Source organism: Nothoprocta perdicaria, unplaced genomic scaffold (assembly GCF_003342845.1).
Source record: "Nothoprocta perdicaria isolate Ctin4 unplaced genomic scaffold, notPer1 scaffold_0, whole genome shotgun sequence".
NCBI classification, from domain to species: domain Eukaryota; kingdom Metazoa; phylum Chordata; class Aves; order Tinamiformes; family Tinamidae; genus Nothoprocta; species Nothoprocta perdicaria.
Genome location: NW_020454092.1, coordinates 4,677,854 through 4,703,968, shown reverse-complemented (window position 1 = coordinate 4,703,968; position 26,115 = coordinate 4,677,854). Strand labels below are relative to the sequence as shown.

At 44.0% G+C, this 26,115-nt stretch overlaps 1 protein-coding gene across 1 annotated transcript in view; it reads left to right on the top strand.

The window, feature by feature from the left end:
• LOC112959401 (unconventional myosin-X-like) overlaps window positions 1-26,115 on the top strand; it is a 74,858-nt gene that overhangs the window by 30,406 nt on the left and 18,337 nt on the right. The window contains exons 16-28 of the mRNA XM_026053422.1: window positions 3,228-3,296; window positions 4,146-4,228; window positions 5,759-5,867; window positions 6,596-6,676; window positions 7,674-7,798; window positions 8,910-9,024; window positions 14,036-14,142; window positions 18,394-18,699; window positions 20,736-20,778; window positions 21,736-22,527; window positions 23,580-23,703; window positions 24,852-25,095; window positions 25,921-26,016. Coding sequence (XP_025909207.1) covers window positions 3,228-3,296; window positions 4,146-4,228; window positions 5,759-5,867; window positions 6,596-6,676; window positions 7,674-7,798; window positions 8,910-9,024; window positions 14,036-14,142; window positions 18,394-18,699; window positions 20,736-20,778; window positions 21,736-22,527; window positions 23,580-23,703; window positions 24,852-25,095; window positions 25,921-26,016 — 2,294 coding nt within the window. The remainder of the gene's footprint in view (window positions 1-3,227; window positions 3,297-4,145; window positions 4,229-5,758; window positions 5,868-6,595; window positions 6,677-7,673; window positions 7,799-8,909; window positions 9,025-14,035; window positions 14,143-18,393; window positions 18,700-20,735; window positions 20,779-21,735; window positions 22,528-23,579; window positions 23,704-24,851; window positions 25,096-25,920; window positions 26,017-26,115) is intronic.

The window sequence follows — 26,115 nt, the reverse complement described above, 5'->3', positions numbered from 1 at the left end:
GAGATCACAGTAATAGTCTTGAATTGTGGGTTGTGGCCTGCACTCTATTCTTCTAAATAGTAAACAGTGTGAAAACAGAGCAGCTTAAGCCCAATAGGAGGGGCACGTGTGGAATAATCTACTATTTTAGTAGTAAATTTTTTAATCACTTAAACTTTCATCCAAGCCTGATATGAAAACATATGAATGTGTATCCCTTATTAGACATTTTTTTCTTTTTGAAGCTGGCATAGGTGCAGATATTCTTATTTTTTATATGAGCATCTAACTCCTCTGGTAATAATACTGAGTGCAAAAAGGATACAGTGGCAGTGACTTCTGGTGGGCTACTTAAGCATAGTTTTGAGGAAATACTTGCCTTAGGCTTAAACTGCTTCAGTTTAGCCCGTATGTTTCCTTTGTGTTACATATTGAGGTAAATGAGGATCCCTGATTTACCTTTTAATTGCAGTCAGTATCTGTGTGTTTCTAATATATTGTGTTTTGTGTATTTTCTTTCTGGACTATCTCAAACCCTTAAGTTTATCTCCAGATTGAGAATTTTGAAAGCTCCTCTTTATTTATGCTGTTTGTCTCTGAACTCCTCTAGGTCTTTTCTCTGTTCTTTTCTGAGATAAATAATCAAACCAGAGCGCAGTTCCCTTGGTAAGAAGGCACCTGTGGTTTACTGTACAGCAGCATGAGAATGTTAGCATTATTTTTGCATTCCTGTATGCCCCACTACATTTTGGCTGCTGTTTCTGGTGATACCTATGCATTGAGTAGCTTTTTCATTCAACTGTTCATAGTGTCACCTCCGTCTGCTTTGAGGGGGTAGCAGTAAGCATGGAAACCCAGGATCATATGAGAAGGAAAGACAAAGTAGACAGTGTGTTAGTGTTCACTGGTTTTGAAAGCGAAAATGTTCTTGGTACCAGCTAAGGTATTTGGTGCAAGCTGCAACTGCACTGGAAGGCATCCAGCCACTCTTGCTGTTCAGCCTACAGGATCTCACAGCAGAACGGCCCCCCTCTTTGCTAGGTTTTCTGTGGATTGCAAAAGATATAAGGGGGGAAAAAAAGCAAAAGATCTACCATGACTGGAGATGCTGGAAGAAGGAACTAGAAGTGCTGTAGGCATGAATAAAGACATGGGCTTGTGAGGGAGGAAGAGGAGAGGTGGAGGCATGGCGGAGATGGTAACAGTTATGTTTGGAGAGAAAATGAGGAAAGGTTATGTGTGGGACGAGAAGACTTGCCTGGAGAAAAGGAAGAGCAAGGAAATGGGGAGGGGAAAGAAAAAGTTTAATTTTTAGTAACATTGACAAATTGTCAGGCTCACAAGGCATTCACTCCTTACTGCTAAGAGACCTTGAAGATGAAACAGTATTGTGTAACATCATACTTAAAGTTTCTCATTACCTGTGTCTGAGAAAGTGGGAAATGATATTGAGAAAGTTTCCAGGAAATTGAGCCTGATGGCACTATTAAGCAAATTAGTACCACCTGTAATAAACTAGACAGAATAAGTGGACAGCTGAAAAAAATACAGTCCACTTAAAGACTGGTGTGGCTTTAGAAGGGAATGTGCTGCCTTACAGACCTCTTAGTTTCCTTTGAAGGAGTCAAGAATCACCGGCTGAGGTGATGTGGTTAATCACTTTTGATATATCCTTCCACCAAAGTCTTTTAGCACTGTAGGCAGCCCCTTGATGAAAGAGAAGGTCCTTGCAGGCATAAATAAATGGAGAGCAAACAGAGGACAGAGACTGTGGTAAATGGACAGTTATTTCAATGGTGTGAGGCTTGTAAGGGTCTGTGTGTCTGATACAAGCAGGCAGGTGGCAATTTTGTGATGATACATTATGCTAGATGGAAGGGAAAGGCCAGACTGTGAGGGACCTTAGGAGACTGAGCGAGTTGTAAAATGACAGTGAAAATCAGTGCAGATAAGTGTAAAATGGTGCACCTGAACGTCCCAGCTTTGCATTCAGAATTACTGGCCCTGAGCTGACTGCTGCAATTCAGGAGGAAGGCCTGGGGCAAGGGCAGGTAGTTCCACAGAGACATCAGTGCAGTGCTCAGCAGCAGTCAAAACTCTAAATCAAAGACCAAGAATTCCTAGGAAGCAGAAAGTATTGATACTTCATCTGGATCATATACATCACCATATGGATCATATATTGGTGTGGATCAACTGCACATCTGTCACGGTATTCAGCACTGATCCCTGCCAAGGGAAAAGGAGTTTATATGAGACAAGGGAAAAAAGATCACCCACCTGGGACAGCTGCAGAGCAAGGATAACCACATTGGACAGACCCTGCAGTCTGGAAGGGAGATGGCTTGGAGGGGGGTATATGGTTTTAAAAATCATGCCTAGCCTGGAGAGGGCACATGGTGCCAGTGATAGCCGAGCTCCAAGCAATTGTGGTTCCCTGTGCAGGTCGGTAGAGAGCTCCTTGCCGAGGGACACTCTGAATGTGAGGAGTTTGCGCTGGTTCAAGGGGACACTGGACAAGTATTTGGAAGAGTCATCTATTTGGGGTTACTAACTAGGCATACCTTGGGAAAACAAACAGAATTTGAGAGACCGTTAGGAGAAAAGCATCATGCCCTTGCCTTGTTTTTCTCATACTCTATGTTACCACTGCTGGAGGCCGAAGGGACCCTTGGTCTACCCTCATACAGCTGTTCTTACATAGCTAAGGGTCTTCATACACAGCAAAGACAAATGACAGAAAATAAAGCACCTACCAAGGGAAAGAAAAGTGAATGTGGAAGAAGGAGAGGAATGGTACGGGCAAAGTACAGGGGGGAGAAAGATAAAAAGCGTAAAGGAAGATGGGCAGGAGCTTGGTGTGATTTCTGGACAAAGATGTGTAGACATTCAGCAAAGCTGCCATCTTCCCTGCATCCTGAGCCTGTGCCTGCACCACATGGTTTGTGTGGATCCCAGTCTCCTCAGGTGTCAGACATGTAAGAATTAACATTCCATCCATGGCATGCCTGCCCAGCCTTGATTCTGCAAGCCTTCGCTCCCATGCCTTGAAGGACTAGATTTTTCCATCTTACTGAAATAACGTATTTGCAATGTAGATGCAGATAACTGGAGCACTGGTTGTCGACTCTGCGAACAACAGAGGTCCTTGCCCATCCCAGCTTTGTCACAGTCACAGCAGAGTTCCTCACTGACCTCTTTGTTCTTATACTAGCATTTTAAGATGCCTTTTTTTTCTTTCCTTTCAGAGCAACCACTACTATGTGAAGCCGCGAGTAACAGATCATCAGTTTGGGATAAGACATTATGCTGGTGAGGTAGGTGTTCGTGGTGCATGTGTGAGATGGTTGCTCTTGGGCTTGTGAGCCTAGTGTACTGAGAAGCCAAAATCAAGGCATATCTCTCAGAGCTGTGTATTCTGATCTCTGTGCTCCATATTAGAGCACAGGGTATGTAATGGGTTCAAAATGTCATGGCATATGTCTAACTATATTCTGCTGCTTGGAAATTTATTTGAATTTCTCAGGAAACTTTGATTTGGAGAAGGAAGTCCTCCTTATTTTGTTATTAATGTTCCCTTTCTTAGCCATTCACAAACAAATGAAATACAACATAAAATTACAAAGAAGATTTCACTTTTGGAGAGGAAGGGAAAAGGCTACATGCCCAGCTCAGAACGGAAAAGGGCTAGGGTCTTTACGGGTAAATGCTGCTCTATGTTGTGGAAGACTATGGAGCAGATGGAGGTGTATTGAGGGAAAGCACCAGTGAAGGGTAGTCTCCTCCTGGAATCTCTTCTGCTGAGCATTAGCAGTGGGGAGGTCAGGGAATCGGGTGGCACAATTAGTACTTCCTAAAGTGAGTACTTTAGTAGCACAGACCTTGCAGATGGTTTGCCCACATGCACCCCAGGCAAATCTCTGCAGCTGTTTCACTTGGCTCCTGTTTTTGATTTTTTTTCCCTGAAATTCATGGGTAAAAAATGCTTTCCTGTTAATGAATGCTGAGCTGAAGAGGCCTTTTCCTGACCCCAAGAGCTAGGATCTTGGCATATGCCTGCAGCACTAGAATGTAGCTCTGCTGGGGGTCTTGCACATTGGCATGTTAATGTAGATAATGCTTATGGCTTGTACTGCTCTGTTCCAGCTGTTCTGTCTCTTTTGCAGGTGCTCTATGATGTGAGAGGCTTTCTGGAGAAAAACAGGGACACCTTTCGAGACGATATTTTAAACATGCTAAAAGACAGCAGGCAAGTTTCTCTTACGCTTGTGAGGAAGCCAGGACAGACAAGCATGGTTGGACTAAGCCACATTCACATCTAACCAGACCAGGGAAAGCAGTTGTTTGGTCTGAGCATCAGTTCTTTTCTCTGTGCTTGAGGTCCTGTCAAAGGAAAGGAGAGCTGGAGGAGTCAGTAGAGGCACAGATGAATAGCTGAGTAGTTTTGTTGTCACAATTTTGAAAAGAGCTATGAAAGCATGACAGAAAGCACTACAGGCAACACTGATTCTCTCTCTCCTCTCTTCTCCCTTTCCTTTTTTAATTCCTCCTGCTTCCTTGTCCCAACAATGGCAAATTTGTCCGTGAGTCAAGGCTCTTTGCCATGCTGTCAAACGCCTGCCTTTGTACAGAGGCTGCTTACTTTCCATATTTTCAATGTGCAACCTGTTTGTATAGTGGAGAGCTGCCATGATGTGCCTCATCCTAATCCTGAGTCAGACTGAGCCCTCGCTCTGGGCCTAGGCATTTTCCACATCATTTAACCCCAGTGCTGCAAAGTGCTCCTAGAGAAATGAGCTGAGCTTGGTCTTCAGCAGTGTCTGGAAGATGGAAGTGGCGCCTAGCAGAAGGAGAGAGGTGCTAATTGCTGCAGTGGATCCCCTAAGTTTTTAAGCGGTGGCTCCACCATATGCATCATGCAAGTGCATGCTTATGCTTCCTCACAAGCATAAGAGAAACTTGCATGTGCATGTATTGCATTTGGAGCCCAGGCTGTGGAGATTGTTTCAGTGTTGCATCTGCCCTGAGGTTTGCTGCAGGGTGCACTGTGAGCAGCTTTGCAACAGCCGCTGGAAGCTGAATACAAGCTGCTATCTTAGCTGCCTTACTCGCACAGTGGCATCTGGGGAACACTTCACACAGCGCTTGGAACTAGAATTGGGATTGTCATTATCCAGTATTACAGAAAGGCTCATCTTTTCTTCAGAAAGAAAGGGAAATTCTGCTAGAAACAGCCATAACAATAAACTGGCACAAGCAGTGCTGGAGAACTTCATGCCGTCTTGTAAGAACCAGCACTCCTGCCTAAGGAGAAGCAAAGGGGCAGCAGCTGCTACAGAGCTGGCCTGCACTAAGTGTAGCTCTAGCAATCCTGTGGTCACAGGAGGGCAGAGGTTGCAGCTGTGTGAGCATGGTTAGGGCTCCATGGGTGATGCCATAAGAGCTCATCAGGACGGGTGGCAGGAGGAAGCAGGCAGGCTAGCTGGGACACCCTCACGGTAGTTCTGCTTTGGGGCTGCAGGGAGGTGTGCTGGCCAGAGCAGTGGACACCTTAGGTGTTGTATGTGGGGTTCCAGCTTCCCGCACGGAGGGCGTCTGTGGGATCAGGGCAGCCAGATTCTAAGGAATTTAATGCTTTCCAAATGCCCAGCCACTCTGTGGCACCGCAGGAGTAAACATGGGGTGTTTCACATGGAGGCGGGTGATAATTAAGAATGAGAGTCATCTTCTCTCAGCTCGAGTGTCCTTCAACTTCTTTAATTCCTTTCTTCACCCTTAGGCTGGACTTCATCTATGATCTTTTTGAGAGAGTCTGCAGCCGTTGCAGCGAAGAGACACTGAAGATGGGCACCCAACGGCGCAGACCGACTGTCAGTTCCCAGTTCAGGGTAGGATGTTTTCCAAGAGAGCAGCAGGCCGTTGGGAAGAGCAGATGGGTAAAGCGAGGCCTGTGGCCAAGAGGAGTCATTCAATTCTCATTTCTTGTCCAGCACTGAAAATGTGCAGGAATGTTGCAGAGCTGAAAAAGAGACAGTGCCCCTGCCCCAAGGATTTCTGACTGGTGTAAAATGCAAGATGCTGAGAATGAGCAGGGTGGCAAAGGAAAAGAATAGCAAGAATATTTTGTGAAGTATGTAAAGCTCTTGGGGTTTTTTGAGCCTTTGTGTTTGGTAGGAGTTCAGCTAAGAGTACGTGTCCTGTTCAGTCCTTGGTCAGGACTTGATCGCTTCCCTTGGTCAGGAAGGAATCTTTCCTGAGCTACTGAGGGCAGGCTCTCTGTGTCACCATATTAAAATCCACACTATTATATGTAGATGAATCGATCCTCATTTTTAAAAACAAGTTAAATTATTGAAAGAAGAAGTTACCACATACTCCTTGTTTCAGCTGTTGAGGAACACTTTTCAGGCATGATCTATCCTTTCATTATTTTTAATTTAGCATCGTTTTGCACTGTTACTTGAAGAAGAAAATGGGAGAAGATGGCTTTTGGAAGGCAGAATCAAAGGAAGATATCAGGAATGGGAGAGCTACATGAAGATCCTGTTGTATCAAATGCATCCCCTATTCTCTTCTGTAGTGGCTGATCCCTGGGATTTGTCTTGCTGTTTTTCAGGATTCACTGCATTCCCTGATGGCCACACTTAGTACTTCCAATCCATTCTTCATCCGCTGCATCAAACCAAATACAGAAAAGGCAAGTCTTTCTTCCAGAAAAATGTGTGCATGTGACACTGCATGAGCACTCACTTGCACCAACTGCTGCATGCCTCTGCGAGGGTCCAAACTGAGGATAAGCGTGGCTCCCCCTCCCCTTTTCCTTCTGATGGTTTTATGGTTGTGCAAAAAATGCTGTCTCTTCTTTGTAATTGAATGAAAAGGCTGCATGCTGAGTGTCTCCCCAACCCCATCTCTCTATGTACTGACAAAGCCTGGATGCTGAGACAGGCTTTGCAGAGCCCTCAGGTCTGGGAATAGTGGTGTTTGCTTTGGTTTATGGTGCCTCCAAACAGTTTACTGTGGAATGCAGGCCTGGTGTGGTAGGAAGTGTCTCCTGCAGATCCTTGGCTCTGAGGCAGAGGAGGAGTCTGCTTCATAAGCACGTCAGGGTGCTTAGAGACAACCTGGCCTGGAAACAAGTCTCCTGTGAGCCCCGGCAGGAGGATGCACTGCTAACTAGATGGGATGGGGAGCTAGGAACAGATCATTTTCCTCGTGTGTTTTGAAACCGTGTATGACGTAGGCAGAGGAAAGCCTGCCGGAGGCTTTATGCCAGAAAAAAAATCTGCAGTTTGTCTCCAGTTTTGGCAGTAGAAGGCCAAGAGGCTCTTCTGCATGACTGCAGAGAGACTGGAGCCAGGCTTCTGCCTTTTGTATGTGTTAGCATATTGAATCATTGCTCTGCTGCTGCGATCCAAATGACAACAGTCTGCAGACTGCTTTTTCCAGTCTCTGCCCATGTCCCATTCATCCTTTATCCTGCACCAGGCGGTATTGTGAGTTTGCTTTTGGAAGTGCCAAACTTCCCCTTTTTCAAATGAGATGTCCAAATGAGCTGGGTTGACTTTCTACAGATAAATGGATGTAGAGCCTGTAACGGTGTCTGCTCAGATAAGCAGTTGTCATTCCAAACTAATGCCAAGACCAGTGCTTATTCCATCTCTCTTCTGGTCTGTTTTTCAATGATTGCACAGGCACCAAACCTCTTCAATCCAGAGGTGGTTCTAAATCAACTCCGATATTCAGGGATGCTGGAGACGGTGAAAGTTCGAAGAGCAGGTTTCCCTATACGGCGCCTTTTCCAGGACTTTCTCAGCAGGTAATTGCTGTGGTTGCATCACATGCTGTACCAGCCCCAAGCTATACAGTTTTATATGTTTGCTCTCTCTCTTTAACTGCTGCTACTGATATGGATCATCTGTGGGATGTTTTTCTAGCCAATGTCCTTATTGCCCATATCACACATTCATCTGGGTGTCCTTTGGGAGGCTGCTTGCCTTTAGAATAAGAATGGAAAAATAGCCAAGCAGTTCATTATTTTTCTAGCCCTGTCACAGATTTGCTTGTGAGATTTTGAAGAAGTCTTTGCTGTGTGTTTGTTCTTAAGGTGGGAGTAGCAGTCCAGGACTTCATTGCAGCTAATGCTCATGAGACAGAAGTGGTTACCACATTCAAAACATCTTGACCTTTTCTCTGCCAGATTTGTGCTTTCTCTGTATGTTATCCTAGGATCCCTGCTGAAATAGTTTTTCTCCATTTGGTTCAACATTTAAAATATTTTAAAAAATAGACCATAGAAACTGTACAGCTCCGAAAGTTACCTCGGTACTTTAGAACCTGCTTTGCAGAGGGAGACCACACAAAAAGGCTCTAGCTAGGCAGCCCTTCAGAAAGAAAGCTGGTCATACTGTATTAAAAGGAAAATAGTATGGTGAGACCTTTTAATCTGGCAGACTGAAGCAAATCTTAATGGGAAGTATAGTTGATGATTAACATTGGAGAAGGAGATTACTTTTTAATTATCTGCATCAAAAGGTTTCTTAAAGTTTGTGGCTAAAAGGGACCATTGACCATCACTTTCGTTGCATCTAGGAGTATTATATGCTACCCCTACACTGAACAAGATAACTTGTATCTGATGGTAGCATATGTTTCAGAAGGACAGTTGTTCTTTACCAACAATTGCTGTTGAGTTTGTATTTTATTGCTGCCAGTAATTTGCCAGTAATTGCCAATGAGGTAGGAACAAATGAAGCTTGGGAGAGAGAAGTTTCCAAACTGGAAGGTAGGCATGAAAAAAGGAGGCCCGAGATGGGATCCCTCTCTGAGGAGGAGGAAGGACTAATGAAAGGAGGGTAACTGGCACCATGTTAAAAGATGAAGAGGTTCCTTTTGTGCATAATCTCATGACGCTTTTATTTGCTTCTTAGGTACAAGATGCTTGTGAAGGGGCCGAGTGCCTCAGACAACAGCAAAGCAGTATGTGCAGGCCTGCTGCAGACCTATGACAGCAGCAAGAAACAGTGGCAATTGGGTAAAACCAAGGTACTTCATCAGCGTGGGGCAGGGCAGATGAGGAATGGCTCCCTTCCTGCTCCAAGGGGATGCACTTGCACATGGGAGGTTCAAGTTGGTACAAATGGCAAAATAGTGATGACCCAGTCAATGCTTTGGACTATAGCGCTGACCTGCAGCATCTCAAATGTTTCCCATATTATGTACCTGAAGATTTTTGGTCTCAGATCTTTCTTGTTGACCAATGCAGATCACTTTTTTGTTTGATCACAGTTAACTGTGACCTCTTCTTTCAAACATTTTGCTGTACTTGTGTAACTGAAATTCTCTTGGGAGCCAGTGAGCTGCTGTTCGGTAGATACCTAAACTGTGACTGGGTGGCTAGATGACCACATGTGTGACAGCTTTCTGCTGTGGATGCTTAAGGTGTGTGCAGTAAGCACAGATATTTGCCTTCATTTTCTATGACAAGGTATCCAAATGCTTCTCATTGCCTAACTCAGGTTTTGTTTCTGTACTGGCAAATGTTTAACACTTATCTTTGCTCCCTTCCTCCTTTTTTTTTTTTTTTTTTTTTTTTTTTTCTTCCACTAAGCTGGAAGAGTGCCACAATCCTTTATCTTTCATTTAGTTGAGAGGGAGCGGGATGTTTCAACCTGATTTTTTTCAGGCTTTGAGACAGCTTCACAGAGGAATAGATGCAAGTGTTGTAAGGTAGATCGCTGCAGAATCTGACCAGTGAGAAATCTGGCAGTGGGAGGTTGAGCTTTCTGCATAATACAATCAATTATTTCAAAAATATTCTGAAGTAGATGTACAATGCAGACAGTATTTCTAAGTGGCAGGTATTCAGTTGGTATTTAGATACAGCAGACAATGATCCATTAAACTAAACAGGACTTTTGCATCAAAAGCGTAATCCAGAATATTTCTAGGTTCACCATGGAACTGGAAGTGATTGTAGTGGGTATTGCATTTAATTTGTGCAGATCAGATAATAAGACTTAGCATTTTGAGCAATCATCTCATAATAAGTGTAATGGAGACCGTAAAATAGACTGTAATGTTTCTTAGTGGCTGATATCTCTTTTCCCCTTTGTAGGGAGGCCAGTTGTCAGGCAGAGCTATGAGCCATGTGACAACCAAGGAAACCTCTGGCCGTTGTTATGGGAAGGAGATAGGTTAACCTGCAGTTTCTATAACCTTCCTTTGCCTGACTTTGCATGTCCAAAAAAAGGAAGGACTTATCACTTAGCCACGTTTCCAGTCTGGGATTCAAGTGTCCTCTACCTCTGATCAGGCAATTTGGACTATTCTCACTGGTCCCTACAAACCAACAAGCATTTCGGTCATTTTTCTCTCTGGTTAACCCACACTGCTCAGGAGGCTGCCAGTATCCCAGAATTTTAAGCTACTGTAGTGAGTGTATGTGCACGTGTGCTGCAGAGCTGCTTGTGCCTGGGCAGCTTTAGGGAGGCCTGGTTAGGACTCATAAACAGCGAGTTTGAATTTTCTTAGCGTGACAGGAGATAGGGGATTGCTGGGTTACAGCAAAGGCAGTGAAGAAATGCATGCGAGGACCGACATGTAGAATATGCAGCATTATATATAAGTGTAGCTGGAGTCTGGGGATTACAACAGACTGAGGACAAGCAGCACATCTAGGCTGTCTTGAGCCACTTGCAGTAACAGGATCATTTCTCTCTTCATTCCCTGTTGTGCATCCTGAAGGCCTGAGGCCATACATACACAAGCATGCATATGCTCACTTAATATTTTTGAATGCTTCTGTCCTAGAGGCTAAAAATTAGCTAAAAGCCTATATGGATTTTTTTTGATAAATACCAGCTACCAGCCAATGTGCAGAGCACCTCAGTCACTGTCCCAGGGACAAAGTGCCCTGATGTGCTCTTGCTGCCACTGCTGCAGGTGCAGTTCTGGTACCCAGGGAGCAGTGTCTGGCACCCACTGAGAACTGACCTTGACTCCTGGAGCCAGAAGTGGCAACTGAGAATGGTGTGACAACCAATAGGGGATGTAACCTGGGAATGGGCATAGGGGCTGCATGAAGAGCAAGGCTTATAGAAGGGGGAATACTTCCTGCAGAATGAATGGAAGGATAATTATATCCCTAGCGATTGTTTGGAAGAGGAAGGAAAAGACTCTGTGAATTAGTTCAGGGGATTGTGAAGCTTGGGAAAGGAAATAGGGGAGGAAGGGCAGGATGATCTTTGTGTTTTTCATTAAGAATAGAGCAGCTGCTGTGCTAGCAATTGTCAAATTAATGTTTACAAGAGGTATTGATGTATGAAAGGCAGGTTTTATCCAGTGGCGTGATAGAGGTGAGGCCTTGGATTCAGATGGGCAGTGTGATGATGGAAGAGCTGAGTTAAGGACCTTCGTCTTCACTGGGGATGTGCTTGGATGAAGCAGCAGCTTTGAGGCTCACAGGTTCATGTCTTTCTCTCGATGCTCCTGAACCTTCTGCCATACATCTCCATACCCATGACAGATTTCCTACAGCTGTTTACTGCAGTGCTTCTTGCTGCTTGAATGCATTTAACTGCTATTTTGTGGGGCCTGTTTGTTGGAAGAAGGCTCTGTATGTGACTATGGCTTCCAGGTTACAGTGATCTTCTACTTCCTTTCCCAATGTCATCTCTTAGGAATCACAGCATCACACCTATATACCTCTGGGTATGGGTGCACACAGAGCTGCATTTCTGTCTGCTGATCTACACACAATGTTCACATATGTTCATGGCTCCACTGACAGTGCATGCAGGCGTTTAGGCTGTGAAAAGCAGTCATCTGATTTGAATCCTGAAATTTAAATCACTGATTTAAATCCTAGTACCTAGTGTGAAAGAATATGGTAGAAGCAGCCTGTATGTTTTTTCTAATCACACCTTCCTCAGGTGAAAATGAGCTCATGTTTTCAGAAAGTGACCATAAATTACAACAAAGAAACAGCCAAATTCCAAGTTAGCTTTACGGCATGTCAAAATATTTCTGTATTTTAATTAATTTTCCTCTCCTCATGCACAGGAGTCTAAAAACAACCAACAAAATGCCAGCAGGTTATAGCTAGATATTTTTTCAAGCCTCATCTCATTAGAGATTAACCCTTCACCCCCGAGCATGTATAGGAAACCTTGACATAATAGATGTGTGTTGTTCAACTCTGAAAACCTCTTTATTTGGAGGCAGTTTGTTTTCTCTTCCTCACTGGCACAACAAAATCCATGTTTGTAACTGAAACACTGATGGAGTTAAGTCTTTTTGCAATATGGTGATGATAATGGACATTGAGTGTCCAGTGCTTTGCTAGTTGCTTTCTTCAAAAGGGTGACTGCTGCTTGTTTATTTAAATGTCCACAGTGTTCAAACCGTGTCCAAATGTGATTGAAAGAGCAATCCCCATCTCAAAGAGGCCTTTGAAAGGCTGACAGGGGAAGTGGATGCACACATGCAGGGAAGGATGCCAACTTCATGGTCGGAAGTAGCTTGAAAATGAACTTCCTTTTAAAGTTACTCAGTAGATGGTTATTTAGTCATCTCAAAACAGAGTGTTTCTTAAGGCCATCTTAATGCAAACTGCACTCCAGGAGAAAGCTGAGCCCAAGGAAGCCAGTGGCAATGAGCACTAGTACCAACTCAGAGAGAGGCTTCAGTACATGATGGTATACTGGGGTATACTGGAGAGAGGGAAGGAAGGAGCTTAAATAAGCAATGAGGCTAAAATCAGTGTTAGAAGAGAAGATATACAGCAGCATAAGAAGAGGTTGGTGGAGAGGGGAAGCCTTTATGCAGAGCACTAGACTAAATAACTGTTCAGATCTGTGAACATGTTGATGGCCCCTCGCAGAGACACAGAACCAGTACATTTGCAAGGCGTTCTCCCTCGCTAGGGTACTTTTGCAGACTGGTGCGTGCGAGCTGGCGGCCTGTGTTCATGGCAGCGCTTTAGCAAGTGCGGCAGCACTCAGGGGAGCTGGGTGTCTTGCTGGCCCTAGCAGAGACTAGCCAATGTCAGGCCGGTCACGCCAGCATGGCCATATGGCACTGCGGCTGCAGCTCGTACAGACACGGCTTGGCCAACTTTAATCTAGCCTGGTGCAGCTAACTGCATCCCCCAAGCCCTGTGCAGGCTGCAGAGCTCTGCAGAGAGCTAAGGAGCAGAGCTCCCTGCTAACATCAGGCAGTGGTTTGATGTAGTTTAGTTATATAAACACAGTCCATGCAAACATACCCTTCTCTTGCTTGTATCGGCCCTTTTGTCTCTAAGCTAGCACTGCCTTCCCTCATATAAGCTGTAAGCAGTCTGAAGAGGTTTAAAATACAGGTGATGGAGAATGCTAGAAAGATTAGACCCTCAAGTACAACCACTAATATAGCAGTAACTTGGGGACCTCTCCTGCTGGGATTCAGTCTCCTCTAATGCATGCGGCACTGCGTGGCTGGTGAGCTCGGGGTAGGTCCTGAGGGGGGACTTCTAGCTTCCCTGCTGCTCTGTGTTGTTAAGAGTGCTGATCAGAATGCTCCCTGCAGTCTAGTAATATAAATGTTCCTCCCTTTTCTTGAAATGTGGACCAGTTGCTTTGCAAAATAATTAATCATCAAAGTTGGTCTCCGTGCGTGCTGCAGGGAGGTACCAGATAGCGCAGGCAAAGCCCTCAGCTGGGAAAGAGTTAATAAGAGGCACAAGTCTGGGCTCTCCTCCGCCTCCCTCCTTTTTCCCTCCTTCCTCTGCTCCCTCCCTCTCTCTCTGTTAAGTCTTGACGGGGGAGTGCAAGGAGGCGGGTGCTGGGCAGAGTTTGGCTCTCGCCCTTGCAAAACTTTTTCCCCGCGCTATGAGTAAAGGCACCCAAGGGGGCGAAGCGCCGGGGCTGGCGCGGGTGCCTGCGGCAGAGCTGGCGGGCGCCAGGGCGTAGCGGGCGCTCTGCACCGCTCACCCGGGATGAAATCTCCTGGCTCTCCCTCACGGGGACTGACTCTTTCCTCTCTTTGTGTTTATTGAAACTCCTCCCCTTGGCGTCAGGTTTTCCTGAAGGAAGCTCTTGAGCAGAAGCTGGAGAAGGATCGGGAAGAGGAGTTGAGGAAAGCAGCTATAGTCATCCGGGCCCACATCTTGGGCTACATGGCAAGGTCAGTGCTGTGGGCTGCCCCACCATCCCTTTGCTTGCGTGCCTGGGATCACCCTGACCCCTTACCTTGCTCTCTGGTCTCCTTGCCACCGCTTCCCTCCTCCCCTCCTTTACTGCAGGGGCGAGCAGCAGCATCTGCCCTCTCCTCTGCTGGTACCAGTTCTGCCAAACCCTTGCTGTTGCTGTGCCACCTCTTCTTGAATTCTGCACATGCCTGCACCTTCCCTTATGATCTGCTCAACAGGCTTCTGCGGGGACCTCTGTACCCATTGCCTGCTTCTGAAGGCACCTTTTCCTTGCCTTCAGGGCTCTCCAGGCTGGGCTTCATCTATGCTTTGGATCCTCTCCTTTCCCTTATGCCTGTCAACTCTATTTACTGCTCCCCACTGCTTCTTCCCTCCCAGCTCTGCCTTTGCTCACACTCTTTCCTTGCCCTGCCTGTTTGCCTCGTGATCTCCCTCTCCTTTTAATTAACTCTTCAAAATTGGGTTTTGGCCAACTTTGCACCCGTAATCTCCTCTCAGCCGCTCCCTTTTGCACCTGACCAGAGGAGGGCTGGCAGAGCCAACTGCAGACAAGCTGCCCCTCCTCTGCCCCTTGCAGCTGACTCCTTGATGGCTGTGGCATGCACGCTTAATCCCAGTAAGATGCTCTTTCCTGGCTGGTCTCTGCTCCAGACGCCTGTCAGTCAGGGGTGGGAGGAGGTGACATCTCCAGCTGGCAGAGCTGTTTCAGCAGGGACTCTCTTCAGAGCTCCAGTGTCACCAGGTAGTTCATTCGGCTTTGGGAAATGTGTGCAAAGGTTTTACCCTACCTTGCCAGTGTGGCATATCAGCAAAATACACACCGGTCCCGGGGGCTTTTATTCATTTGTTTCCCCTTTGGAGGATGAATAAGCTAGCTCTATTGTTTGTACATGAGATTGCAAGTTCTTTGTGTCAGGGCCTGTGCTCTATTTTACTTTCTGTTTAGCATTTGGAGAAAGGGGTAAGCATTAACATGCACAGAAAGATTGATTTTTCTGGGGAACATCTCTGCAAGTAAACTCTGTTTTTGCTTTTCTGAGTTCCTGGGAAGGTAACTACTGGCCTGTAGAGCTGTGACAGAGATAGTGTTGCAGCAGTGTTCATCCTGGCTAGAAATCCCATGGTCTATAGTCTGCACATCTGGATTACTTGTCCCACATGTTGTTCTTCCAGATCTCACCTCCAGAAAAAAGCCATGTTTGTGCAGCCAGACAGAGCAGCTGGAGGCAACTGGGCTTTGCAGGGGAGGAGAGCAGGGAGTGAGAAAAGAGCCTGTAACTCTTCTGTGAAGAGTTTCCAGTTGCACTGCACCTGTATTGGGGAAGGCCCAGTGGGAGGGAGATCCTCTGGGCAAGTGGCAAATACTTTGGGCAGTTTGATACCATTTTTGTTAGTTTTGCAAGGAAAAGTATCTTTAGATTTGTTTGGTCTCACACAAAGTAGGCTAGCAAACAAGGGTACATGTGTTATAAGAAGGATTTTACTGATCTTTCCTTTGTGAACATGTTCAGAGAGTCTGAGGATGCAGCTTTAGGGATGGATGGTTTGCTTTGCTCTCTCTCCCAGCAGCCTAGTGTTCCTTGAATGGTCACTAAAGTGTAAGATAAGAACATTTAGACCATGCAAATAACCCTGCTTTCTGTAGCAAAAACCATGGACTCCTGAGCTGCAGGTGAAGGCTTTACCAGCTAAAATGCACAAGACCATTCTTGGGCTTGCAGGACCCAAGAAGAATATTTGGCCTAAATTTGGCAGTGTCTCTGCATCCTGTCAGACTTTATTGCTTAGGGTAAGAAAGTGATAGGACATTACTCAATAGTGATGTGGTCTCTGGCCTTTAGAGACATAACTGTCAACTTTAGTTCATCAACGGAATAATTAATTAAATTCAAAAGGCAGCATTGGAGCTAGCAGACATGCTGACCTCTCTTGTGATACATGGTCGGGATGTTCCCAGCTTCTCTGTGAGGGCTGCAGGCTGAATTTGTTTGGGCAGTGCAGGAGGGAGAGTAGAAGGCTGAACATGGGGAGTGAACCATGGGCTGTGCAGGAGTTCCAGCTGAGCTGTGCATGTGAGCTCTGCTGTGGTCAGGAGGAAGGAGGGAGCACTTCAGTCTGGCAGATTATGAGGCAGAGCTGGCCTGGAGCTGGGCAGGGCTTGGCACACGTTGCACTCGACAGTTTCTGGCAGATGCATTTTGTAGAAGTCAGGGGGCCCTTTCTGATGCGCTTATATCTGCCGTAGCAGAGGGTGCATATGCAGCTGTTCGCACCCCCTGTGCATGGAGAACGGCGGAGCAGGAGCGAGGGAACCACAGCCCAAGTGCAATTCTGCAAAACTTCTGATTCTTATCGCCGTTTCCCTTTTCTTTACTGTGTGTTTCCTCCCTTTGACTTGATCCTTATAGAAAAAAAAACAAGAAAAACCCAGAGACCTCTGCACACTACAACTATTTCAACCCTCCCTGATTTTATTGACTAGGCTGATGTATCTGGTGTGCAAGGAGGTGGCAAGCTGTCAGCCTGGGCCCCTGTTTGCCGTATGAAGAGGATTTGATTGCCAGGAAGGGGATTTTGAAGTGTGTCTTTTCCTCAGGGGGTTGCAGAAGGTCTGTGTGAAGGATATTTGAGAATGCTGTGCTATTTCCAGCATGCTTTCTAGGACTGTAAAACCTCCCAGGATTACTGCAGCTTGTTGCTCTAAGCTCCTGTGTAATACAGCCCATAGGATTTCCCTGTGCAAATTCTGGCATGGAGTAGGGTGTATTTTGATTCAAAGAATACCAGTGATAATTTCACTATATTGAGGTATATATTAAGGGCTCTAAATATTTTCAGATGCTGTAAAAATATGTAGCTTGTTTCCAGTCTGAATAGACTTCATCTTCAAGTCAATAGAATCTTGTTATTTCCTCTAAAGATAAATAGAAGTGCCCTTAAAATGGCTGACTGGGACCAAGGCATTCTTTGACTTCCTTTTTCTCCCTAAGATAATGGAACAAGCTTCTGAAATCTGTTTTTCTGGAAGTCAAGATTTCCAGTTCTGCTTTTGTTCTCTCATTAATCACTTGAGATTCTAACATGGTTCTTGAAGCAGAGTGCCAGCACTGAACACAAGATAAAAGTAGCAGTGCACTCCTCCTACACATTATCCTTGCTTGCAAGTATAAAAATCCCAGTAGCCTTTTCTCTGTAGTACTGTGTTGGGAGATTGCCTTCAACCGATGATTCCTGTGATCTAACTTTCTAATTCCTGACATAAAATCTGTCATCAGATGTGTTTGACCTTTATTTCCTTGATACAAGACCTTATATCTGTCTCTGATAGTTTAATATTTGCTTGAATCTAGTTTACAAATTGATTCAGATTACTGTGTAACAGTCACATTTTTGTTCCTTGCCCAATTTTTGTATCACATACAGAATTCCACCAGCGATCTTTATTATTATTTCAGGTTCTTAGTAAATCTGCTCAGTAATGCAGAGGCAGGAAAGGACTGTGTTATGACTACACTAGACTAGAAACATAGTGAATGATGATTCTTTTATTTTGGGCCTTAACCATGTTTTGGGTTTCTTTAAAGTTACACACTGATTGTGCTTTTTATTGTTTAAGCAAAATGTTGTTCAATATAAGTACATGCTTTATGGAAGCCTGTTACGTTAACAAGTTTACATTCAGCAATGAAACTTGTATCACTCTGTTTTCCCATAAATAATACCAGATAAATATGACAAGATCTATTTTGCCCTGTTTTATACCCACTTTTCCTGGAGTTCCTTTTGACAGCTTAAAAGATGAGATATTGGGCAAGATAGGGCAAGATTTGTTCTCAGACAGTCAGGCGATTTGTATTTTTTATATAATAAATCCATACTGAGTCATCATGCTACTTACACAGCATGTGCATGCAATACAAGTAGGCGTTAGGCCTGTGGACCTTCTCTTTTCGTGTTCCAAATATCTGTCATTCTTCCTCAGATAGTCTCCACAAAAGTAGATGCCTGTGGAAACAGAAATCAGTGACAGACATAGGAGTGAAGACAGAGAAGAAAAAGATTTATGGGTAATAGTAGCAGAGGAAAAGAAATTGCTTATACCTGAGCAGTATTTTTCTGGGTCCGTTTATTTGTCCATTTGATAAGGTTGGCTGATATACCAAGACCTGGAAGATGTGGTGTATGAACTACTTCTCATCCTGCTAAATGTCTGGTTCTGTTTTTAGGAAGAAGTATCAAAAGGTGCTAGCCAGTGTTGTTATAATCCAAAAGAACTACCGGGCGTACTTCTGGAAGAAGACCTTGCTGCGACTGAAGGCCTCTGCAGTCGTCCTGCAGAAGCACTGGCGTGGCCACCTGGCCCGCAGCCTCTACCAGCACCTGCTACAGCAGGAACAGCGGCGGAAACTGGAAGTGGAGGAGAAGAGGAGGCGAGAGGAGGAAGAACGGATCAGAAGAAAGGAAGAGGAAAGACAATGGCAAGAAGAGGAGGAGCGTAGGAGGAAACGGGAAGAGGAAGAGCTGAAGGAAAGGTACAGCACAGTATCTTGCGCTCATAGTTCCCTCGCACTGAAACTGCCAGGTGTAAGAGAGGCTGTGGCCTTGGCATGACAATGACATGGGACAGCAATTCCCGGAGACGGTGTCGCAGTGCTGGGACAGGGGTGGAGTGGGATGCAGGTGACTCAGAATGGAAAAGCAGGATGGAAAATGAGTATTGAAGAAGACCTAGCACTGTGAGGCTATGCTAAAGTTCACAAGTCTCTGGTTTCCTCCAAAAGCCAAGTCAGAAAGCAAGGAAAGAAAACGTTAAGAGAATGCTCAGATAAATCAGATTGTGCGTTTTTATTAGTAAAGATAGTCATTATTTCATAAGCTAAAAAAAAAGGGGATTCTAAAGGACTGTGCTACATGCTATATTGATGCATTTTTTTTCATAGTAAGTTGGACGATGAAATATGACCATGCTTATTAAGTTTTCAAAAAATACCATCTGGTAAGAGTCTGCAAGGGTGTAGCCAGACAGGATTATAATTCAAAATGATCTTGGCAAACTGAAGAAATGGTCTGGAAAACATAGATTAACACTCATTATAGACAAGTATGCAGATGTACAGTTCAGAATAATCAAATGCAGAAAAGAGAAGTCAGCATCAGTAAAATGGTCTGGAGGCTTTAAGCCGAGTATTCTGAGTACCTGCTGATGCTATATGCAAACAAGATTTTTCTGTAAGATGTGGAGTGTTTCTTTTGCTCTCCTTGCATGGCTAAGTTGGAATACTGTCCTTAGTTTTAAGCATCACATTCCAGAAAGAGTGTAAGGATAGATGCAGACCAGCAAGAAGCATCAGAGGTCTAGAATGTATGAGGACCAGCTGAACTCATCAGTGTACAGGTTGTAGGAGGCATGTCTGATTGGCTTTGAAATGGCTCCTCTTGCACCCTCATATCGCTCAAGGCAGTTGCTTAACTTGCTATTGCCCGTAGAGATCTTTCAGTAGAGATGGAACCATCTTAGTCCCACTTAGGTTAGTTTTCACTGAGAATATGTCCTGAATTTTTTTTTTTTTTTTTTTTTTTTTTGAGGAAAGAGAAGAAAGTGAGAGGTCTGAGGACATTGTGACTTGCAGCTGCAGTTTAGAATTTGGCTTGGAAAAGCTGTAGGGCCTGGGAAATAACCATTGTTGCCCTGTTCTAAGCAAGATGAATTATAGGTTTGAAAGCTACCACTGCCCGTCTGAATTTAGCTACACAACTATTTTGGTTGCTATGGGAAGATGCTGCCAACCAGCAACATCCTATCACTGCTGGCATTTGTTTACTGGGTCAGTTGGTTGTAGCATGCTGACCATGGACGAAGTGGTCCTGGGTACAGCATTCCCTTGCAGTACTGCCTTCGTATGGCTGAGGTTGCAGCACCGTGGGATAATTTCTTCCTTTAGCCATGTTTACTAGCAAACTCTTGCTCTTACAGTGTTTACTTGTAAACTGAGAAGTTTTGTTAGCTGGAAGACTGAGGTCTTCAGGACAGGAAGCCTTTCACTTAGCCATTTCATAGAGTACAAAAATCTGGTAAACTCTTCCAGAGTTTAAGTAGTATACTGAATGTAAAACACAGTCTCAGCACTTGATTTACAATAGTAAATTCGATTTTAACAAAGCTTCTTGAAATCAGTCAATTATATATCTAGAGCCTCATTTAACATCCATAGACTTTCAGCACTTCCCACTATGCTCAGTGACTTCAGTGTACGTTTATCACGAATCTAACTCATCTGGGTTTCTGTCCCTGTTTCCAATGCCCTTCCTCCCACGTTCTAGTTAGTCCAGCTTTCTGGCTGATGTGGAAGTTAAGTGTGGGTGGAAAACGTGTTGTATCACCAAAGGACATGCCATCCCCGGGAGAATTTGAGTTTTACTAACTTAAAAAAAACTTTGTCTTACTCTTTGTCTTACAATAACTATATTCTTTTAAGCCAACCCATGGACAGATGATGTGTCCATGTAATTCTAAAAGCTTCAAGTAGGAGAGCTGCATGTATCTCTGACTGTCACATCTTGTTTTTAGCAGAGAAAAGGAGCAACTGAATGCTCTACTCCACGTGGCTCAGGTAACTTTAACATTTTATTCTCTCCATATGTCTCCTTCAAGGATCTGTGAAGGGTCCTCCATGGCCTACACTTTCCCCTCAAGCTAATATATCTACTTTATTGTGGCAACACTGCTTAGAAAATGTGCTTTGTTCAGTCACCACCTGCAGGTGTTTGGCTTTGGCAGAAGTGCATAGAGCTAATGAGCTTTTTTTCCCTGCACAACTCATGTACCAGCTTGCATAGTTCCTGTTTAAATATTTTCAGTCCTGAACATGCAACATCCTTTTTTTTCTCATTGCTACTTCAGCTTATTACATGACCTTGTGATGTGCTGCACTGTGACACAGTCTGTTTTGTTGGACTGTTGCCTGTAACAGGCAAAATAAAGTGTGTTGAAGGCTGTTGCCACGGCTAAAATAACCCCCTTATAACTGATATAATTGTTTGTTGCTACTTCATATTTTAGAAGAATAGACCTTCTAATGTGAGGTGTGTGAAAACAGCTTTATATCTTCTGGTCTGTTTTCCCATACCATTTGTTCCCCAATTTTGGGCCAATTCTGTTTAGAATAGATGATACATTAGAATATAGCAATTTATTTATGCATGTGAGATGGTCCAAAAAGGGAGGAAGGGCTTTGCGGATGCTTCTATCCAAATTCTAGTATACCGAGTGGCTGACATACAGACTCTTGTAAAAAGTCGCTGTTTCCAGTCAACAATTTTGACCTATTTAGAAAGGAAGTAGGTTTTAGAAGAAGGTAGCCGAAGATCCAGCAGGTCTACCTTTAATTTTTATACCATGGAAGATTGCAGTTGCCAGTCAGAAAAGGAGAGGACACTTAGCGTAATAATTCTGCATAAAAGAAATGCAAGACAAGTACAGGAGATAGGGAGAATGGAAGGTCCAGATAATGACCTCCTGTAGGTTAAAGAAGTAGCATTAACTTTAATATTGTGACAAATTTCTTAAGGTGGAACTAGTAAAGACTGAGGAAGCAGATATTCCCCTGCAAGAAGAAGAGAGACATCAAATGGAGGAGATTTTAAGACTAGAAAAGGAGATTGAGAAGTTGCAGAAGCAGAAGGAGGATCACATGTCCATCATCTGTGAAAGCACCAGGAATGAAATCAATCGGCAGAGAGAAGAAGAGATCCAGAGGCTGGAAAAGGAGGCATCTAGGGTTGCCCAGGAATTTTTGGAACTGCTTGATTTTGGCAATTTGGATGAAAGCGTTCAGAATTTAGAGCATTCACTCTCCAGTGAGGGAACACTCAACATAGACTCTAGTCTGGTAGCACCATTGGCTGAAGAAGAAGTGGATGAGGGCTTTCATGCTGATGATGAGGGACAACCAACTTCCAGTTTGGTGGTCTTGAATCAGCACAGCACAAGAAACAGCAATAACTGTTCAGAGGAAGCTGTGGACACAAACCCATCACTTTTCCAAAGAGAGGTGGGAGAGATTGTTGCTGCTCCAGGCCAACCTGTGGAAAGAACCGTAAGCCTAAAGGAGCAGAATGCCCTATCTGATCCAGGGGGAAGCATTTACAGTGCAGTCTCAGATACACAGAGGAGTAACAGTGGAGATGTGGGAGAGCCAGTTTACAATTTACCTGTGGATGTGGAATCTGATTATGACCATGAGGAGTTTGATGGCTGTGGAGATGCAGGTAGTGCCTCAGCTGAGCCTCTGAATGGTGAGGAAGTCCTGAGACACTCCCATGGCACCAGCATGGACTCCAATCGTGGAAGCCTGGACTCGGTAAGAATTACTCCCTTTGCTTTTCCAAACAGAAGTATGACTTTATTCATGTTCATAGCTTACCACAGTCTAGGCCAGTTTCTACACTTTTTTCTTATAAATGGAAGTTGAGGCTTCTGAATGAATAAAACTCATGAAAAATTCAGGTGCTATTCACTCATGGCATAAACCATGGAAAGAATTAAGTGCATCTCAGTCAGGATAACATCAGTACTTGCTGACCTAGCAGTACCTGCTTTTTACAGTTAATGGCAGAGGGAAAATGAATGAGTAGAAGAGGAGGGCAGAAAGGACAGACAGCAAAGAGCTAGCAGAAAGAACACAAAGGAAGAGAAGAAGGAGAACACACATTTGGGAAAAGAAAAGAACTGCTACCTTTGTCAGTATTAAACTAATACAGCCAAATGAAGTTGTGTTTAAGATGAAGGAAATGAAAGGGTTATATGGGATTTCAAGTGTGAAGTACTTTCTTTTGACTGAGGGCCATTATCTACTTGGGAAACAGAGGTGAATAAACACTGTGATGTTATTTCAGTAATTTAGATCTGTGCTTTAGAGTTCACTTATTCTAGAATGTGCGATTGGAAGTTGTAGTCATTTTCTTGATGGGTGTAGTTCAATGTTCCATCTTACCCAGCATCCTAGCCTATCTGCCAACAGAGTGCCAGAGGATATTACTAGCAGATAGTTTTGGAAAAATCCTCCCAGCTGGAAAATTCTCCCCTGATCCCATTAAATTAGATTTTGAACTGTTGGCTGAGCCATGGAAGAGGAAGGTTTGTTATTGCAGGTAACTGGAGATTTCTAGCTGTATCCACTGGCAAATGTCACTAGCCTTTCTGGCACAAAAATTCCACGTTCCCTGGACAGTCTTGCTTTAGGCATTAATGGGTAAGCTGCCAAGCCTCCAATTTTCCTGTACTGCCTTCTTCATAAAGGGAGTATGTGTGGTTTTGTGCCTTCTAATCATAAGACTTCTGCAGTCATGTTACTTTGCTCCAGTTCTCCTGAGACTAGGAGAACCAAAGCAGCCTTTATTTATTTTCTTTTAGTTTCTGGACAGTGAGGAGGAAGTGGATGTTTACATAGATACAGATGAAGAATTTTGTAATGGACGGGTCACCATCTTCAATGGTTCAGGACCGCCTTATTTTCACAGCTATCTCTACATGAAGGGTAAGCAGCTTCAGCCAAAATCACAGAATGATGGGAACCAGGAAACCCACTTTCTTCTGTTTCTTCAAATCATCATCTTTCACTGCTCTCATTTCCCTGCGTGCTCTCTTTCTCTGTCTTCCTTTATATCATACCACCAAATAAAATGAGCAACCAGACAGTGGATAGCAGGGAGCTAGATTGAGTATCTTTGGCTGAGAGACCGATATATTTCCACCTGTTCAGGGTATGGATTTAAATGGCTGGTTCTGATCTACAACCGTGAAACCTATTCAAAAATAATTGAGGAGTACATGAAGGAGGAGGAGAAGAATGATCTGTAGGATTTTGAGGTGAGGAGTTAATGGAGAGAAGATTCAAAGCTGCTGAGAGTGAGAGGAGTCCAGTCTCTGTTTCCTGTATCAGTTTCCTGTAACAGATGGCCAAGTAGTTTGATAGCACAAGATGACTGGATCCTGTATCAAGCACTGTAGGCAGACTTGAAAGAAGCCCTGGAGAGGATATCACACCATTTATGTCATTGACAGCTAGATAAATTCTTTGTTTTGGAGACTGGGATTTTCAGAAGAGGCTGAAGGATTTAGACTTCGGGCTTCTTAAAAAAAGTCTCTTCCTACTGGCCTGTAGTGAAGCCCGTAGGCTTCTACAATGTTTTGCAATATTATATATGCATGCATATATATATATATATATATTTATGTATGTAGCATATGTATATAGCATATGAACTTATATGCCTGTAAATTTGTCTAATATATAGTTATGCATAGTGTCTTCATAGTGTTGATAAGTTTAGCACTGGAATAATCTAGCCGAGAAAGTTAAAGAGTTAGTTTTATCAGGTCTCTTTGTGCAATTACCTCTAACTATGTGACTATGTAGAAAGAAGGACATAAGGAACAGCACTGACCTTTTTATATTTTATGTTTACTTCACTGGTTATTTCTGAGGGTTTTGTTGCTTATTTTTTTTTTCTCTGTCCAAACAAAACAAACATTTTTGTTTATCTCCCTCAGCGCCTTTTTTTTTCCTTTTTTTTTTTTTTTAGTGTAGAAACTGAACTGGTAACTAAATGTCCAAGAAAGGAGGATCACAGTAGAGAATTGTGCCCTGCTGCGTGTCTGATGAAGTCTTGTCCCTCTTTGCAGGAGGCCTGATGAACCCATGGAGGCGGCGCTGGTGTGTTCTGAAGAATGAGGCATTCATGTGGTTCAGAACCAAGCAAGAGGCGCTCAAGTCAGGCTGGCTCTACAAAAAAGGAGGCGGCATGTCAACACTTTCACGCCGCAACTGGAAACGCCGCTGGTTTGTGCTTCGAGAATCCAAGCTGATGTACTTTGAGAATGATAGTGAGGAAAAGCTGAAGGGGACAATCGATATTAGAAAGGCAAAGTGAGTGAAAAATGAATCTTTTCAATCCTTAGTATTCACTCTCTGGTTGGATAATGAGATTTCCAGTGCTGCCAGTTCATTGTTCTAGTTATCTCCAATAGTGCTGGAAGAATCAGAAGCATAAGAGAAAGAAAACACAATTAGAGTTTCTAGTTTAACCCTGGAAGGATTTTGGAACTCATTCTTTATCCAGTCTTGCATGTGATAATCCAGCAGAGGCTCTTTTGAAGCCATGGATGGAGCCAGACCAGGAGGGGCTAATTCAGTACCTGCCCTATGAATCCTCTCCTTCCCTCTTTCTATGCCTTTCTTGGCTTCTCCAGGCAGTTCACAGAGGGGGTGAGAAGCTCACAGTGGGATTTGATCTTGGCAATGTGCACTATGCCTTTTCCTCAGCCTTGGATGCTCTTTCTGCTGCCATAGCCAATTCCTCAGCTCCTGCTGAAGGAGAGGCAAGTCACACATGAGCATTACGTGATCATATAAAGGACCAAAAAGGGTGGCTCACTGTGCTTCATAAATAGCTGTATAAACTCGTGATCCTGCTATCTCTTCTTTCCTTCAATCTGCTGAAGCTTAAGGAAAACCCATTTAACTCTTTCAAGTTTTGCATTTGTAATAGTTAAGCTGTACAAATCTTTTTCAGGAGATTGCAAAAGTCTGTGTGTATTATAAGAATTTTTGCATTTTTATTGAAGTTAGAAGCCACCTGATATATTAATTTCTTTTCTGTGTTGTACAGTGTGAAAAAAAAAAATGGCCAGAGGAAATTAATGCCTGCAGAAATCTTTCTGTATCTGGCTCATGTGATTTGCTGTGTTTCAGGGAGATCGTGGATATTCACGAGAAGGAGAATGCCTTGGACATTGTGACAGAAGACAGAGTGTATCACATTGTGGCAGAATCACCTGAAGATGCCAGGTATACGCGGGAGTTTTGTTTGACTCGATCAGTGTGAATCTGACCCAGATGCTTGTGGGAGAGCTTTGTGTCTGCTTGAGAAATATCATAATTACTTCC